Source organism: Biomphalaria glabrata, chromosome 4, assembly GCF_947242115.1.
Source record: "Biomphalaria glabrata chromosome 4, xgBioGlab47.1, whole genome shotgun sequence".
Taxonomy (NCBI): Eukaryota; Metazoa; Mollusca; class Gastropoda; family Planorbidae; genus Biomphalaria; species Biomphalaria glabrata.
This window is the reverse complement of record NC_074714.1, coordinates 19,404,636-19,421,923: the sequence shown is the minus strand read 5'-3', so window position 1 is coordinate 19,421,923 and position 17,288 is coordinate 19,404,636. Positions and strand designations below refer to the sequence as shown.

Here is a 17,288-nt window from a genome sequence, read left to right as displayed (position 1 = left end):
TTAATATTACACAGTGCAGATTGACATAAGACGTGAAGGGAAATGCTACTAAAAGAGATTTTTGGGCTGCAACTAACTTACATTGAGAAACTTAAGCAAGTTAAAGCAATTTTAACCATGCCACAATAATGTTATAACAATGTTACAAACAGGAATATGTTAAATATAATGAATCAGTATGATCACTATTTAGTTTCTATTCTGTTTAATGAAGGATTATATTTATTACTGGAAAAGTATGAAATCCTACTTTTGCCTAAGCAAACTATAGGATGACAATTAGTTGTTCAGGCAAGGCATAAAAATTAATATTATTTAATTGATGACACAAGTTTCATGGAATTATCTTTCTATTTGCCAGTAAATCTTAACACTTTAAAATGTGGAGTTTGTTTTTATTTTGAGCATGTAAATGTGTTTGCTATGCAGTCACTTTATTCAGCCACATACATTTTTAAGACAGAAGCTGTTCCATACTGGGACGTACGAGCAGGTGCACAGCTAGAAATTTGCCATCGTTGGGGTCTGGGGGGCTTGACCTCTATTAGGGCCCTGCATTTTGCGTATTATTTAATTTTTAATGTAAAAACACTCATTTAGGGGCCCCCCTCCAGTTGGGGTTCAGGGGGATTTTCCAATTCTCCCGCTTCTCCACCCTCCACAGCTAGCCACTGTGTATGAGCAATAGAAAATAGAAGGCAGTGGAGCATTGCCAGGAAAAAGAAAAGGCAGACAGAGAAAGTGATAGGAAGACAACGTAAAACAATGTTATTGAAAGAAGTTCTATCCAAGGCAAAAAGACATAGAGGAATGGAGAAAGACGATTCACCAGACTCAGGGATAGGTGAAAGTGAAATGAGGTGAGTAGGGCTTGATCTGTTATCTGTAGAAATGTTTGGATGTGATGAGACTAGAAACAATGGCAAGCTATTGCCTAATTTGCCTGTAAACCCCAGGCATTCTATAAAAAATTTGGGCTTCTGTACTAAGCAAGTAAAGTCTATCCTGGAGATGAAAATGTCTTATTGCAAAAGGTGTAAGTCTTAAAGCAACAGAACAGAACTAAATAACTTACCCTTGTCCTCAAACCTGTCAGCTACTTTAATACCAATGCCATCTTTATTTACAGGTTTGATGAAGAATGTAGGTGTGGCTTTTTCTCTGTCCACTTCTGCTGCCTGGACTCCCATGACATGGGACATGGGAACTATCTTTTCTAAGGACTGTAAATAAAGATGTTGTTCAATGACATATAATATGGGGTAAATTATTGAACATGAATTTATTTTAAACTGCAATTGTATTACAATTATATTAATTAATCAATGAAATTATAGGAATATTGCCTTTACCTTTGAGGAACTTGATTCATAACCTTTATCACTAGTACTGTAGCGCCCACTATCTTGGTTATCAATGAGTTCTGATCATACAGAGAAAAAAAGATATTTCACACAAAAAAAAAAGTAATTGCAGCATGTGATCATAATTAGGGGCTGGAGGTGATGATGATGTCTAATTATTGATTTTTTTTGTTCCAGTTTAATTGCATTTTATTTTTGAAGCTGGGGACTGAGAACCTAAAGCTGTATGGAATAACAAAACTGTGAACTGTGACACACACAAACAAATGGTTTAAAATGTACACAGCTTTTTTTTTTGTCCATTTTCTTCATATTTCGAATAATCTAAAAATACAAAATCTTTATAAATCAAAAGTCACAGAAGGTTAAAAACAATTTAGGATTCTGTAATCAATCAATACAGAATTTTACATATATTTTTGGTCAGAAATAAAACAATCCTCATAGTTACAATGCAAAACAAATGAAGACTTTATCATTAGCGTGCAGATACAAGTGACTGTATCTTTCATTGTTATTAATATATCTACCACCTATTAAAAAAGGGTTAAATATAATTGGCTGTCTGAATCTAAAAACCAGGCATAAAAAAATTTCTATCCCACAGTGTCTCCTTGTTGATGCACTGTTTAGTTTCTGTTTTCTAATACTAGATTAGGATAGAAATTAAAATGAATCACTGCCATATCTAGGTTTTACACAATTTTCTCCTAAGCAAGCATTCATGCTAAATTAAGGTCACAATGAAAAAAAAACATGAATTTTTATGTGATGTTTCGAGTTCGTGTTATTTCTTGCCTAATATTTCAGTTTAGAGGTATATGAATTAGGTTGCATCAGGCGTAATTTGTTGTATATTGTGTGTGTTTTACATCATGTTTAGTTTCCTGCATTGTTCTTTTAACGGAGAGGAAGTTCTTGCTGTAGTCTTTCTGTGCTACAGTTTTCACAGTTTCCCCATTTTAACAGTACGTAAGTATATAAATGTGTCAATCAGGTTGATATATCGGTATAGGTGTTGTTAATGGGTGTGATTTAGCGAATAGCTAGATCTAAGTTATTCTTAGTTTTAGGGTGTTAGGCTTGGGACTACGGTGGAATGTGTAGTTTTGAGCTAACCCCTGGAACCATGACTGACCCTTGATTAGCTTGAGCCTTGCATCTTTATGTTCTAGTATTTGGAAATACTGGGCTGTGTGGCCCGAACTGAATGTGCATGCGTGAGGTGTGATCATTTGTATATTTAATAATGCATTCTGAATATTTAGTATTTGTACTTGGTATTAAATATTGCTATTGTTCAACGAATACTTAGTTACAGTTGCCACATTATATGTAATGAGCTCGCAAGATATTTTTTTTAAAGCTATTCTCAGCTTACCTATAGCTTTAAAAAAAGTATACTGTACTGATCTCAAAGTATAGCAAACTAATTTAAAATTATTGGCATATTGGATGACATGGCATGTTGGATGACAAGAACAAGTTTATTTGGCTGATAAAAAAATCCTTTAAAAAAAAAGTTTCTTTGCTAAAGTAATAAGATTAATTTAATCAAACATTTAATTCGCAGCTGAGTCACTGGGAAATGTACATTAGGTGGTTTAGGGAATACATTTCATCTAGCATTTGACTGGTCATCAATAAGAGTTGAGTTACCTGACTCCTCACCTCCACTCTCTAGTTGTGTCTGTGGGTCTGACTGGTCACCTGTCAGGGTGCAGGTGCTACTGGCAGAGGACAAGCTGTCCAAGCTGTTTAAACTGGAACTGGACTGGCTAAGGGAAGTGTTCAAGTTGGTCACTGGCAGTGTGCTGGATGGCAGTTTACCTTCAGACTTCACTGGTGGCTGAAATATGTCTACAGAATACCTGGTCAAGAAAATTAGTTTCAAATACAGCTGAAATCAAAGATATGTTTACAATTTTAAGAAAAGTAAAAAAAGGCAGTTAATATTATTAAGCACCAAGAATTAGCACCAACCATCTCATTTTTTATCAATTCAGCAATCACAAGTAAGTAATGTGAACATTTTTGTGTTTCATATTTGGTTTTAACATTTTCTTTGTAATTCATGTAAGCAGAACTCTTTCATTTAAAAAAATAAGAATGAAAAACTAATTTTAAGCTAGTGTGCATTTTCAAACACTGCCAATTTTTTTTAAAAACAAAATTAAACTTTAAAAAAAGTACCTAGAAAAACCTTCCATGTGTTTGACTAGATAGCTATACGTGGCTCTTGAAGCAGGAATAGAGAGAAGAAATGGGCAGCCAATAGGTTCAGGTGAGTTACTGCAGGTAGGTTTATGAGCATTCCAGTGATTTCTTTGACATAATCTTTAAACCAGAAGAGAACAATTATGACATTTATGATTTTCTTTTGAATTTTCAAGGTACATCTCATGTGAATGTATAATTATTATAAGTATACTTATTAAGATTATAGCAGTAATGGCCTAATGTGATTATCTAAGTAATTAAATTAAAAAGAAACAAAATTGCCTAAGTTATAAATACTACTATTACTATTAGCCAAGCCCAGTGGACTTTGATCTTTTAATTTTTTTATTGTAAAATTTATTAATAAACAATATCAACATTTCATCTTGCTAACTGCATAATTTCCTTATTAGACCTAGGTGTGGTGGTGATGCCATAAACAATGAAGATGTCTACATGAATATGTGTCTTTTGGCATTAGTTTGTTGCAATTTGACAGCTGTAGAACCATTCTATCTTTCAATTGATATGACAGCAATAATAATAGTGATAAAATCTCTAGTTCAAGACAAAAGTGATAATGGGACAGACTTTTTCATTGAAAAAACATTAAAAGCAAGTCAAGATATAAAAACCAAGTGAGCTCTGCAGATATTTGAAGTTTCAAGAAAAAAGAATGATAAGATGAGAATGTAATGTTCAGGCTTGGTTATGAAAAATGTCCATGTTCAGCAGAACAAAATTTGTCCTTCAATCGACTAAAAAAAAAAATATGTCATTTAATAGTTGGACATTTCATATGAAAAATGTTTCAATCTTAATGAATGAATTGTTCCGCAGCGAGTCAAACATTAAGTACATCTTAAGTTCTCAACAGTTACTTAACTGGTCACAGTAGCCAACTCTGTAACATTTAGTACATCTCTTGAGTGGATTGGTATCTACAACAGTTTTGTGACAAAATGCACAATTTGATGGATATTCTGATGGGTAAAGAGTTCTCTGATAAAAAAAGACAAAAAGTATATATGCATGTTAATTTTATTTTTAAAAGATTTTAATTTTACAATCAGAAACTAATGGTAATAAGTTTTAGGTAGAATATTTTTGATAGCTTTTTTTTTCATTAATAATAATAAGGCTTGTCTACCAGCCCTAAGATTAATGAGAAATATACATATTTTCTTTGTAGATAATAAAATAAACATTGTAAGTCTGATTTAGAATCTAACTAATAAACTTAACTGGTTTGATTTGTTTCATATGTCTAGGTATTTTGTTGTGTTTTAACTAAGTAGATCTTGAAGTACAAACCTGCATCACAAATATTTCTTTCACTGGCTCTCCTGCAACTTCTTCAGACAGAACTTCACAGCTGGAAAAATAATTCAGGGTTTTTAAGTTACCAGAAGTTTAAAAAGTCATTATCATTATTTGTTAGGTCGAATTGAAAACAAAATAAAATTTACATGTTAAATAATAAAAGTATTTTTTAAGAATGCTTTATTAAACCTCCAAAAGAAGCTTAAAATTTCATGCTAACTCAATGATAGTAAATATTATTAAATATTTATGTATGATCTTTTGTGTGCGGAAACAATGAGATGAAAAATATCAATTTGCACAGTTAGGAAACAAATAATTAACTGAGTAGCTAAGGAAATTTTGAAAATAAGTTTGTATTTACTTACGCAATTATAAGATCTTTTGCTTCCACATTAGCTAAACTACTTCCATGACCAAAAACTTTATGGATGCGCCCTGCATAGGTTTCAAACACTCGTATCTGAAAAATGTAAAACAAAAATTTATAATGTAGGTGCATACAGTATGCAAACTCTAAAGACCAAATGTAGCTGTCTTAATTAAAATCTTACTAAATACTTAATACAATACTCGACTATTATAAATGACATCCAAATGACACCTTAGACTTAGTGAACACAGAGGGAATGGCAGAAATAGCTCAAAACCAAAATTTTTTTTACATTGAACACTATTTTCCACATTAAAAAAAAGCGCAGGTCAAATAAAAGTTAAATTAGGAAGGGAACTGACATGCAGATTATTAAAGTGTGAGAGACATTTTGAATTCATGTTATTGCATATGCCTCTCAAGAAAACAGTAATATAAGGTCTCACTTAGATGATGAACCATAAATTAATGTATTTTTTAAACATTGGAATAATTATGTTCTTTTCTTAATACTCAAAATATCAATATATAACCACAGTGCAAATACAACAGACTTTTTTTTCCTTGAACAAAAAAATAAAAGGCAGTCTAAGTGTCTAAGCATCAGAATGTCACATCTCACTAGAATGTGCACCACAGGTTTGAGAAATGCTGGATCCTATTTGCAAAAACAATAAATAAATATAGTAATAACTTTGGATGCTTTGTTTTTTTGTGTGAAAATCAGAATGATTGGCTTTAAAAAAATGCAATGAATTAGCCATCCCTAGTCATTCCAGAGACAAAGGGTTAAGTTGTGCTATCAATAAAATCTCTAAAAATATCAGGACAAATAGTACCATAAAATGTCCCAATAGAAGAGACAAATCAAAAAGTGAAATGAATTATACACTACTCTTACAAAACTTGGAAGAATAATAGCTAGTTGTCTGCTATAAACATTGACTTACATGACTAGGTAGCACATGGGTTCTAGCATACAATTCTTCCTTTAGTTTCTCTACAGTACTGTCCTGGCCAACTTGTATTTGAAACTGAAGAGGGTAAGTCAAAGTTTAGAATTTTATGATTTGACATAGTTGTTTTGTAGTGTAACATAACTTCACACAATATATCAAATAATGCTGCAAATTATAAAGTTATGATACGAACGTTTGTAGAAAAAGAAAAAACAAACTTTAATGACTATAAAAAGATTGTATTAGAGTAAAATGATTTTCTTTAAGTTTTTTTCTGGCTTGAATATAATTATAGTTCATGATGACTTAACCTGCAAGACTTTTAATAATAATAATAATACAATTTCCTTAAACTCCAAAAGGAAACATAATCTAGTTACACTAAATGTGGGAGACTAGTAGTAGATCTTTATGTAGGTCTCAATGATTCAACTAATAATGTCCTTGAGGGTAAAAAAGAAGTTCAAAACAATGTTTGTGAAGAACAAAATAATCACGTTCAATACCATACATTATTCATTTTGATGTCCCATACATAACCTAAGCTTCATACACACAAACAAATATTCTAGTCCTTCCAAAGACTATTAGGATAAATTAAAGTGCCTTGTAAAGTGCACAGTCAGCACACTATGATTTTGATAACTGAAACCAATTTCTAAAAGTGAACATTTGTAAGATGTATGTACTAAATGTGAATTGGTGTCAAAAATGGTAAGCTTTACATGAATAGGGTGGTGAGATGTAATTCCCTGATTTTGTTATTTCTGAGGTGCTTAAGATCTCTTGGTGAATGTAAAAGTTTGGACATTGTGCATCCCTGTTACCATTTCCATTATAAAGCTGATGGACAAATTAAAAGAATATATCACTTCACCATCCCTGTAGATACATCACTCAATGTGTTGAAATAAATTAAGAACAATAGCACTTATTTTTACCCGGACAGGTTTTTTGTAGTATTCCTTCCACATAAAGGTGACTGGAATAACTTTCATTTTCTTAGGCAGAGGCACTGAGAGGTAAAGGAAGGGATCAAAGGTGATGGACACCTGTAAGTATAAAGGAAGCTGTTAGTTATGTTTTGGTTAAAGCTAAGAACACCTTCAATTTTAAAGGCACTACCATATGCAATGAATTAGGAAAAGGATAATATACAATAATTGTGGCAACTTTTAATAGAACCTCAGCTACTAATATGTATAAGTCAAATGAGATGGGCATCTAAAATGATAAACTGTTAGTGCCAATAGTAAGGATAAAATAAGATGCACACCAAAATGATAAAAGAAGCTGTTAGTGCCTATTGTAGGGATGAAATGAGATGGACACCTAAAATTATAAAAGAAGCTGTTTGTACCAATTGTAGGAATAAAATGGAATGGACACCTGAAATATAAAAGGAACTTTTAGTAGCAGAGGTAATGAGATGAATACAATGATGGACACCTGAAAATACCAAAGTTTTGGGGAGATTCATCATCATACAAATTTCTATAATGTTACAATACTATCCTCTTACATTTTTTGAAATCATTCATTTTTTGTTCTATTTTAAAGTTCTGCTAGGACTATACCATTAAACAAAATCTGCCTGCCAAATAATGGATAACAAGAAGTGTGACCTTTGATATTAACCTAATAAATTGAAATATTTATAAAAGTTTTATTACATACAGAAAAGACAGAGGTTTACAAAAATCATTCATGTCATGCAACTCTTATAAATAAATTAAATATGCACCTTGTACAAGCTACCAAACAAGTTTGCGTTTTAAAATGTGCTTTATCTTTAAGAAGCAGAAAGGAGTGAAGAAATGACTTACTTTGCCACATTTAGGACAGACTAGTTTAGATTTATATTGGCCTTGGAACAGATCTACAACCACCGAATCATTTCTTTGTTTATACTGAGACCATGCTTCAGCAGCTACAATCTAAAATGAAAATAAAAATATATCAAAGAATGACATATAATGTAAATTAAAATTTATTGATATAAAATAGATATGGAATGTTATCAAACCTTACATTTTACTTGCTGAATAACAATTGTTTTACACAATAAAGATATTTAAAAGTCAATAGTTTCTTTTTTAAATATATAATTTTGCTAATTTTTAAGATAGGTGATAGTGCCAGTTATAATGATGAAATTACACTGTTGACGATAATCAGCCTAAGTGTTTTTTATGACAATGGTGCTTGAATCTTTGCTATATGTCAATAAATATCTAAAACAACAAACAAAAAACTTCTATATGTACAAAACCTCATCAGGCCTTGAGTCAGAATCAATGGTTGGTGTATAAGGCTTCTTTTTTATTCTGTTCAAATCCTAAGGGAAAAAAAATCATAATATTTTAGAATGTTTTTGCAAATTTGATATTTATATTGTTACGACCCTATTGGCGGCGCAAAAGGGTTAACTATAGGCTCAGCTGACACACCCGTGAATCACTCAGGTCAGCGGGGCCATGGACAAGGGACAGTACTACGATTACACGCAAATATGACCAATGTTATGGTCATGTGATCGAAAGCCTGCGGTACGAGTGACACAGTGTGTAAGAAAGTGGCAGTTCAAGACCGGAGAGCGTTGAGACCAGGACTGTTAGTTGGCCATGAAGTCGGTCCTTGTCGAGTTCTCAAGTGTTATGTACGAGTCTAGGAAGAAATAGAGACAGTAGAGTTGTATACGGTGATGTACAGTTTAACATTCGTAGTAGCTTATTGTGTTGCCAATTGCTGTCGTATTGGCTGTCTTCTACTTATTCACTCATTATTAAAGTACCAGATTATTGTGGAGCTCTTGTTGGCAGGTTCTTGATGTGTTGATGTGTTGTGTTGTGTTTAGCAGTGTTTATAGAAGGCCGGAGTAGAAGAGAACCGTAACACTGGTGTCAGAAGTGGGATCGGATCGTATCGGATAGGAACGGATCCGCTATGGCTACTATGAAAACGTTAGACCAACTCCGTGTGAAGGAACTGAAGGAAGAGCTCCGTGATCGAGGCCTGAAGACGAGCGGCAACAAAGAAACCTTACAAGCACGCCTTCGGGAAGAACTGGTGAAGGAAAGAGAAGATCCGGACACATATCTTTTTGAGGTCGAACCGGACTTGCTTGAACAGATCAATTACAAGATAGATGCCATGGACACCAAGATAGATACGATGGACTCGGGAATCAAAACGGAGTTATTGGCAATGAACCAACGCATACATGCTGTGGAGGAGAGAATCACCAACATTGACGAGCAGATGAATCAGAGGGTCGACGCAGTGGAGAAGGCCATCGACGAAATGAAGATACAAGTCCAACGCAAGCACACAAATGTACCAGAAGCAGATATGACGTCATTTGTACCTGAAGTCTCCGGGAAAATGAAGCCCCCCGTATTTGATGGTTCCGTGTCCTGGTCAGTATACAAGAAGCAATTTGACGCAGCAGCCAAAGTTAACAAATGGATCAGTGAGGAGGAGAAAGCAACAGCCCTTGTGTTATCCCTAAGAGGAAAAGCCTCCGAATTGCTACAGTCTCTACCGAACCAGCAAGACTTCGCCGCCCTAGTCCAGGCTATGGAACTCCGATACGGGGATGAACATCTGCAAGAAGTATATCGTGTGCAACTAAAGACCAGACAACAGCGCCCCGATGAAACACTACAGGAACTAGAGACAGACATCGAACGCCTCGCACATCTGGCCTACCCAACCGCCGCACAAGATTTTCTGGAAGTCATTATTACAGACGCTTTCATTGATGCCCTTCGAGACCCCGAGTTAAAGAAAGCCACCAGAGTTAGTGGTAAACGTAAGGCCAGTGAAGCCCTCGTATATGCTCTCTCATATGAAGCCGCCAAAGACGCATCAGGGAGCACTCATCAAGGCCGAAGGTTAGAAGTCAAAGAGGAAGAATTTACACAACTTGTGAGAAGGGTGACAGAGGCAATAGATGAACGACGAACAAACCAAGTACCAGAAAGTCAACCTAGGGTTCCTGTACGATGCTGGAATTGTGGTGAACTCGGTCATATACAAAGAAGCTGCACTAGAAGATTTGCACAAACTGGAACCCATTACAGATCAGAAAGGTATGCACGACCAAATTCTCGGGGCTACCAGGGAAACTAGCACGCGCCGGCTTCAAGGGGCGGAACCCGGCGACACAGAGAATGAGAGCCCCTGCAACCATCATCCCGGTCGCCGTGCTAGGGCAAAGTAAGAGTCTAAAGGTCATCGGGAAAATTGGATGTCAAAACTATCACTTCCTCCTTGATACTGGTGCCTCACGATCAGTCATCCGGACGGATAAAGTGGACAATAGCAAGAAAACGCCAGTTAGGGCCTACTCGTTGAAAACAGCCAGTGGAGAACTGATGCCCATAAAAGGCCTGATCGACATAACAGTCGAGATCGGAAATCAGTCATTCAAACACGAATTCCTGATTGCTGACGTCACAGATGACTGCATAATAGGACTCGACTTCATGCTGAAATATGGCTTTTCTTTGAATATCGGCGGAGGCACTTTACAATGTGGGGACCTCGAAGTACCCTTGCTTGGCGACGAAAATGAAGAAGATGGCCGAGCCAGAAGGGTTACGTTGGTGGAAAATACAACCTTGCCTGCTAAGTCGGAAATGATCATTTGGGGGAAGATTGAGGACGACTATCCCACGACAAAAACCGCGCTGGTAGAAAGCTTGAACACCAACTATAACGGGATAGCAGTAGGAAAGACACTAGTCACGATTGGGAAAGACCAAAAGGTACCCGTAAGAATTATGAACCTCGGCACAGAGGAGAAACATTTACGGGAAGGAAGCCTCATCGCTGGTTGCCATGCTCTAGAGATGATAAGAAACTGCAGCAGTGAAAATCCCGACGGAATACTCAAGCCCAGTGAACCCCAGGTTACTAAACTTCTGGCAGAAGCCAAAACGATCTTGTCAAAAGAACAGTACACCAAAGCAGAACGATTCCTAAGAGAGTTCTCTGACATATTGCCATCTGATGAAATGGACGTTGGGCGAACAAACCTGATCCAGCATCGAATAGACACAGGAAACACTAGGCCCATCCGACAGCAACCACGTCGCCTGCCGCTAGCAAAACATAAAGAAGCTATGGACATGATAGAACGAATGAGGCAGCAAGGGGTTGTTGAACCATCCAACAGTCCGTGGTGTTCACCCATAGTCTTGGTAAAGAAGAAAGATGGATCCACTCGATTTTGTGTCGACTATAGATTACTAAATGACGCCACACACAAGGACAGCTATCCGCTTCCTAGGATAGACGACACATTGGACACACTTGCTGGGTCACAGATCTTTTCCACCCTTGACCTAAAGAGCGGTTACTGGCAAGTGGGACTACACCCCGAGGACAGAGATAAAACAGCCTTCTCTGCTGGTAATGGTCTCTGGCAATTCACCGTGATGCCTTTTGGCCTCTGTAACGCCCCAGCCACCTTTGAAAGACTAATGGAGCATGTGCTAAGAGGACTCAACTGGACCACGTGTCTTGTTTACTTAGATGACATTATCGTCATAGGCAGAACCTTCGAGGAACATATTGCAAACCTGAAGGAAGTGTTTGAACGAATTAGAAACGCTGGAATGAAATTGAATCCAAAGAAGTGCTCCTTGTTCAGAAGGACTGTCAAGTACCTTGGGCACATCGTGTCAAAGGAGGGAGTCAGCACAGACCCGGATAAAGTTGAAGCCGTAAATGGATGGCCGATCCCCGCTAATATCCAGGAGTTAAGAAGCTTTCTTGGACTCTGCACGTATTACAGACGTTTTGTGCCTAATTTCTCTAGCCTCTGTAGTGCCCTTCATCAATTGACAGAACCGAAGCGGCCGTTTATTTGGACAACGGAATGTCATGAGGCCTTTGAGAGACTTAAAAAGGCTCTTGTTTCATCGCCCATTCTGGCCTACCCGATACCAGCAGAGACGTTCGTACTTGACACTGATGCGAGCAATACCGGAATAGGTGCTGTCTTATCCCAAAAGGTAGATGGAACTGAGAGAGTCATAGCTTACTTTAGTCGGAGCTTGTCCAAAGCCGAGAGAAACTACTGTGTCACAAGGCGTGAGCTACTGGCAGTTGTGGATGCCATACAACATTTTCACAAATACTTATATGGGCAAAAATTTATCATTAGGACAGACCACGCTGCTCTACAATGGCTGTTGTCATTTAAAAGTCCGGAAGGACAAGTCGCCAGGTGGATTGAACGTTTGCAAACCTATGACTTCGAGACACAACACCGAAAAGGACAAACTCACCAGAATGCTGACGCGCTGTCTCGACGACCTTGCAGAATGGAATGTAAACACTGCAGCAAGGTTGAAGAAAAGGAAGTTATCGTTGATTGTCGACATCTTGGGATACAAGCTTCCGGGTCATGGTCCGACGAAAGAATCCGAGAAGACCAGTTAAAAGATGAGGACCTGGCTCCCATTCTGCTTATGAAGGAAGACGGACAAAGACCAGAATGGCATCACCTTTCTGATAAAGGAGCTGCTACCAAGGCATATTGGGCACAATGGGACTCACTGACAATCGACAATGGAGTTCTCAAGAGGGTCTGGGAAACGGCAGATGGGACATGCAATCGCTTACAGCTGTTGTTGCCTAAAGTGAGAGTTGCTGAGGTGCTGCAAGAAATCCATAATAATTCCAGTGGGTCACATTTAGGTGTCAACAAAACCTTTGAAAAAGTACGCCAGCGGTTTTACTGGTTCGGCTACCGGGATGATGTAGAAGAATGGTGCCGAAGATGCGACGCATGTTCAGCAGCAAAGGGCCCGCACAGGAGAACGAGGGGACGTATGCAGCAATACGTCGGTAACCCCTTTGAAAGAATAGCGCTCAATGTAGCCGGACCATTTCCTGAATCCCAGAGAGGAAACAAGTACGTTCTAGTAGTGATAGACTATTTTACTAAGTGGCCTGAAGCGTATGCGATACCAAACCAAGAAGCCACCACCATAGCGGAAACACTTGTGGAGAATTGGATTAGCCGATTCGGTCCTCCCAGGGAGTTACACTCCGACCAAGGTCGAAACTTCGAATCCAAGATCTTTCAAGAGATGTGCCAGGTACTCGGCATCGAAAAGACACGCACAACCCCTCTTCACCCCCAGTCAGATGGAATGGTGGAACGATTTAACAGAACATTGGAACAACATCTGTCGAAAGTCGTCGATGAACGTCAAGAGGACTGGGACACCTATATCCCAATGTTCCTTATGGCATATAGAGGATCGATTCACAGCACCACCGGTTACACTCCAGCAAAGATGTTGTTCGGCCGAGAGCTGCAACTACCTTGTGACTTGCTATTCGGGATCCCGGGAGATGTGCCAGCCTCTTCGACAGACTATGTCGCAAATCTCCGAAAACGGATGGAGAAAACTCACGCTCTAGCCCGCAGAAACATCAAGATCAACAGTGACCACATGAAGACAAGGTACGACAAACGGGCCAATGCCGCTGGGTTTCATGAGAACGATCTGGTGTGGCTGTACAACCCACAAAGACGAAAAGGCAAGTCCCCAAAGCTTCAAACAGACTGGGAAGGACCCTACCGCGTGATAAAAAGAATCAATGATGTCGTGTATCGAATACAGAAGAGCCCAAGATCCAAACTGAAGGTCGTCCACATCGACAGACTCAACAAGTACCATGGTGAAGCTGGATCTGCCCGGGACGGACAGATCTAAGGTGGTGGCACAGATGGGGGTAGTGGTGTGTGTAGTCAGCCATCGCTTTTGCTGCAGAAAGGAGTGCCTCCGTCAGCCAGACAGAGCCAGACAACGTTGTGTTACAGCCAGACAGAACCAGACAATGTTGTGTCTTACATCAAGCCTGTAGCTGGGGACATTAAAGACATCTGTCAATCTGTCAGTGCTGATGAGAGGGACCCGAATCCTGATGGCTGCACTCAGATGTTTGGCGAGAACTTTGTGTGTCGAGCTTTGCAGGGAGAACGCCAACTCCAAGAAACCCATCGGCAAGGTCTGCACCCAACAGACGTTTGTCCAGCTGACGAGACCTGGTGATGGTCAAGTAAGTGAACTGGAGCCTGATGCTGAAGATGAGGGTCCTTCGCAAGTGGAGTGCTGCCAACTTGCTCCGCTAGTTTGCCCTCCGGACAAGCCTGAAGATGATGTGTGCCACTGTCTCCCCTCCTGTGGACCTGACACCCATTCCCAAAAACCCGTCTCTTGAAAACCCTATGAAACAACCTGATAGGCCAGCGATCTTGGTGACCCCAGTCCTGACATCCTATCCCTCCCCGTGTGTTAAGTGGCTGCCCTCAGAAGTGAGCGACCGAAGAAGGCGACGTTTGCTCAGTCCAAAGTGCATGGCGATGCAACCACGACGTCAGTGCAGCCAGGTGAAGGTCACCTGGAGTAGGAGAAAGAGACATACGCCGAATACAACGCAGATGGCTCCATCGAGATGGTAATATAAGCCCATTGTCGCCCCCACCGATAGACCTCCTCCTGCATCGATTCACCTCCACTGCCCATGTCGTGTGATAGATTTTGTCCGGGACGGACAAATCTGAGAAGGGGGCAGTGTTACGACCCTATTGGCGGCGCAAAAGGGTTAACTATAGGCTCAGCTGACACACCCGTGAATCACTCAGGTCAGCGGGGCCATGGACAAGGGACAGTACTACGATTACACGCAAATATGACCAATGTTATGGTCATGTGATCGAAAGCCTGCGGTACGAGTGACACAGTGTGTAAGAAAGCGGCAGTTCAAGACCGGAGAGCGTTGAGACCAGGACTGTTAGTTGGCCATGAAGTCGGTCCTTGTCGAGTTCTCAAGTGTTATGTACGAGTCTAGGAAGAAATAGAGACAGTAGAGTTGTATACGGTGATGTACAGTTTAACATTCGTAGTAGCTTATTGTGTTGCCAATTGTGTCGTATTGGCTGTCTTCTACTTATTCACTCATTATTAAAGTACCAGATTATTGTGGAGCTCTTGTTGGCAGGTTCTTGATGTGTTGATGTGTTGTGTTGTGTTTAGCAGTGTTTATAGAAGGCCGGAGTAGAAGAGAACCGTAACAATATTTATAGATCTTTTTTTTTTTTTAAAATTATTTCTAAATAAACAAGAGATCTCATTCATTAACTGAGTATAAATGTAGTCAATCAACATATTAGCCTAAATTTTGGTAGCATTAAGAAGAAATAAATTACTTCATGTAGACCATCTAACAGGAAAGCTAAAAATTCATGTGCATCATGCTGGGCAAAGCCGAAGAATTGGTGATTTTTCTTTGCAATCAGATCCTAGAAAGGGAAACAAAACAAAAATTACCCAAAGGCTAATGAATGTATCTTAACAACATTGAAATATTCTATTATTTATATATATCATGTAATCTTTTTAAAAAAGTACTCAATACGTTCATGATAACTTTCTATAAAAACATTTAAAAGAGGCACAAGTTTTATGCATATTTAAGAAAAAAAAGTGTTTTAAATTAAAAAAAAAAAAAGGATTTTATCATCTAAGAAAATAGTAATTAAGGCAATGTTAATCACCAAATATATTACAAAGTTTTCTTTATAGAGTTGATCAATATACATACATTGATATGATCGTTGCAAAAACAGGTGATTATTTTTTTTCCTCTAGCTATCTTTTAATTCCAATCAAATAATTCTCTACACAAGGCTTATCTCGCCTTAACTTTGTACATTTTCTATATAAAAACAAAATTAATTTATTTAGACTAATTGATTAACTTATTGGTTGATTTTTCGAAAATTGATTCATAAGTTGTAATCGAGCATGTGATTGTAAGCAAAAATTGATTGGATGAGTAGAAACGGCAGAAAAATCGATTGCGAAAATTCAAACAACAAAAAAGCAAAAAAAGACAGACCCCATTCTATTGAACAAAGAAAGCTAACTATCCTATTCTATTGAACAAAGAAAGCTTAACTATCCTATTCTATTGAACAAAGAAAGCTAACTATCCTATTCTATTGAACAAAGAAAGCTAACTATTTAAACATGAAAGCTGAAGTAGTCTGTATCAATTAACATCGAAATAAAAATTGGCACTCTAAATTTTGTAAATGTTATCATGAATAAATGATCATGATCCTCTAAAATCAGCCAGTTTGGGCCCAGTCTCACTTATTGGGAGTAACAATTCAAGCACTTTGCATTGCCTCTAAGACTTGTAGGTTTTAATAATTAAAAAAAATATTTCCCCCACGTTACTCATATAAAAATAAAATCTGAGTTCATACCTTCAGCCTGCGAGGCTCAAGGCACATTTTCTTACACGACCATAGAGAATGTAACAGATGGCCAAAAGTGTCAGCCAGCTGACCTCTCATGCCCAAAGGGTTGTCCTCATTGATCTCATCTATAAATCTGTTTTCTGTTGACAGCAAACAGAAATGAATACTTTTGATAAAGAGTACAAATATAAATAAAATATAAAACGAGACAATAAAAATACATATTGTTGACAGTAACTATAAATTTTCAAATTTATAAACAAATATTAGAAGATTGTAAAGTAAAAACTCTTTTTTTTCTCTAAGAAACTAGAATGACATTTTTTTTCCCAGGAACCAAATTAACAAATACTGAAACTGTTTTCACCACATAAGGATTATGTTAAATTGTTTGGGGTTTGGCTGCAGCTTTGAAGGATTCCAAAGCATGCCAAGTTAACTAACTTTACTCTCAAGCTAGGTTGTAATTTAGAGCCTGTCTCATTGAATATATCAGATAATAAAAAGTCATCAGTTACCTAGGAAATAATCTCTGAACTCTCTAGTGTTGGCCAAAACCTGCAAGACGCAATTCATAAAGCAAGTGTTGCCGAGATTGACAAGTCCAGCATAACCTGGGGCAACAATCATGCCAGACTCAAGCACAGAGCTGTTCATAGGATGCACTTTGGCAGTGGGTTTCTAGAATGACCAATAGAAAAAAAACAACATCACAGTATCATAATAATTTATCAATTCCACGGCTGTGTGTAAGA

The 17,288-nt window shown here is 37.8% G+C and overlaps 1 protein-coding gene across 3 annotated transcripts in view; it reads right to left on the bottom strand.

Annotated features, from left to right (window-relative positions):
* Nucleotides 1–17,288, bottom strand: part of LOC106073852 (ubiquitin carboxyl-terminal hydrolase 19-like) — a 32,303-nt gene that overhangs the window by 5,694 nt on the left and 9,321 nt on the right. For 2 of the 3 annotated variants that reach the window (XM_056028015.1, XM_056028016.1), the window contains exons 10-23: nt 17,052–17,214; nt 16,540–16,673; nt 15,475–15,567; nt 8,512–8,577; nt 8,066–8,176; nt 7,181–7,291; nt 6,231–6,314; nt 5,276–5,370; nt 4,899–4,959; nt 4,471–4,586; nt 3,558–3,701; nt 3,024–3,235; nt 1,353–1,423; nt 1,076–1,223 (exon numbers count right to left, since the gene is read on the bottom strand). In XM_056028015.1, the coding sequence (XP_055883990.1) occupies nt 1,076–1,223; nt 1,353–1,423; nt 3,024–3,235; nt 3,558–3,701; nt 4,471–4,586; nt 4,899–4,959; nt 5,276–5,370; nt 6,231–6,314; nt 7,181–7,291; nt 8,066–8,176; nt 8,512–8,577; nt 15,475–15,567; nt 16,540–16,673; nt 17,052–17,214 (1,609 nt within the window). The remainder of the gene's footprint in view (nt 1–1,075; nt 1,224–1,352; nt 1,424–3,023; nt 3,236–3,557; nt 3,702–4,470; nt 4,587–4,898; nt 4,960–5,275; nt 5,371–6,230; nt 6,315–7,180; nt 7,292–8,065; nt 8,177–8,511; nt 8,578–15,474; nt 15,568–16,539; nt 16,674–17,051; nt 17,215–17,288) is intronic. The other variant, XM_056028017.1, reaches the window with a different exon arrangement.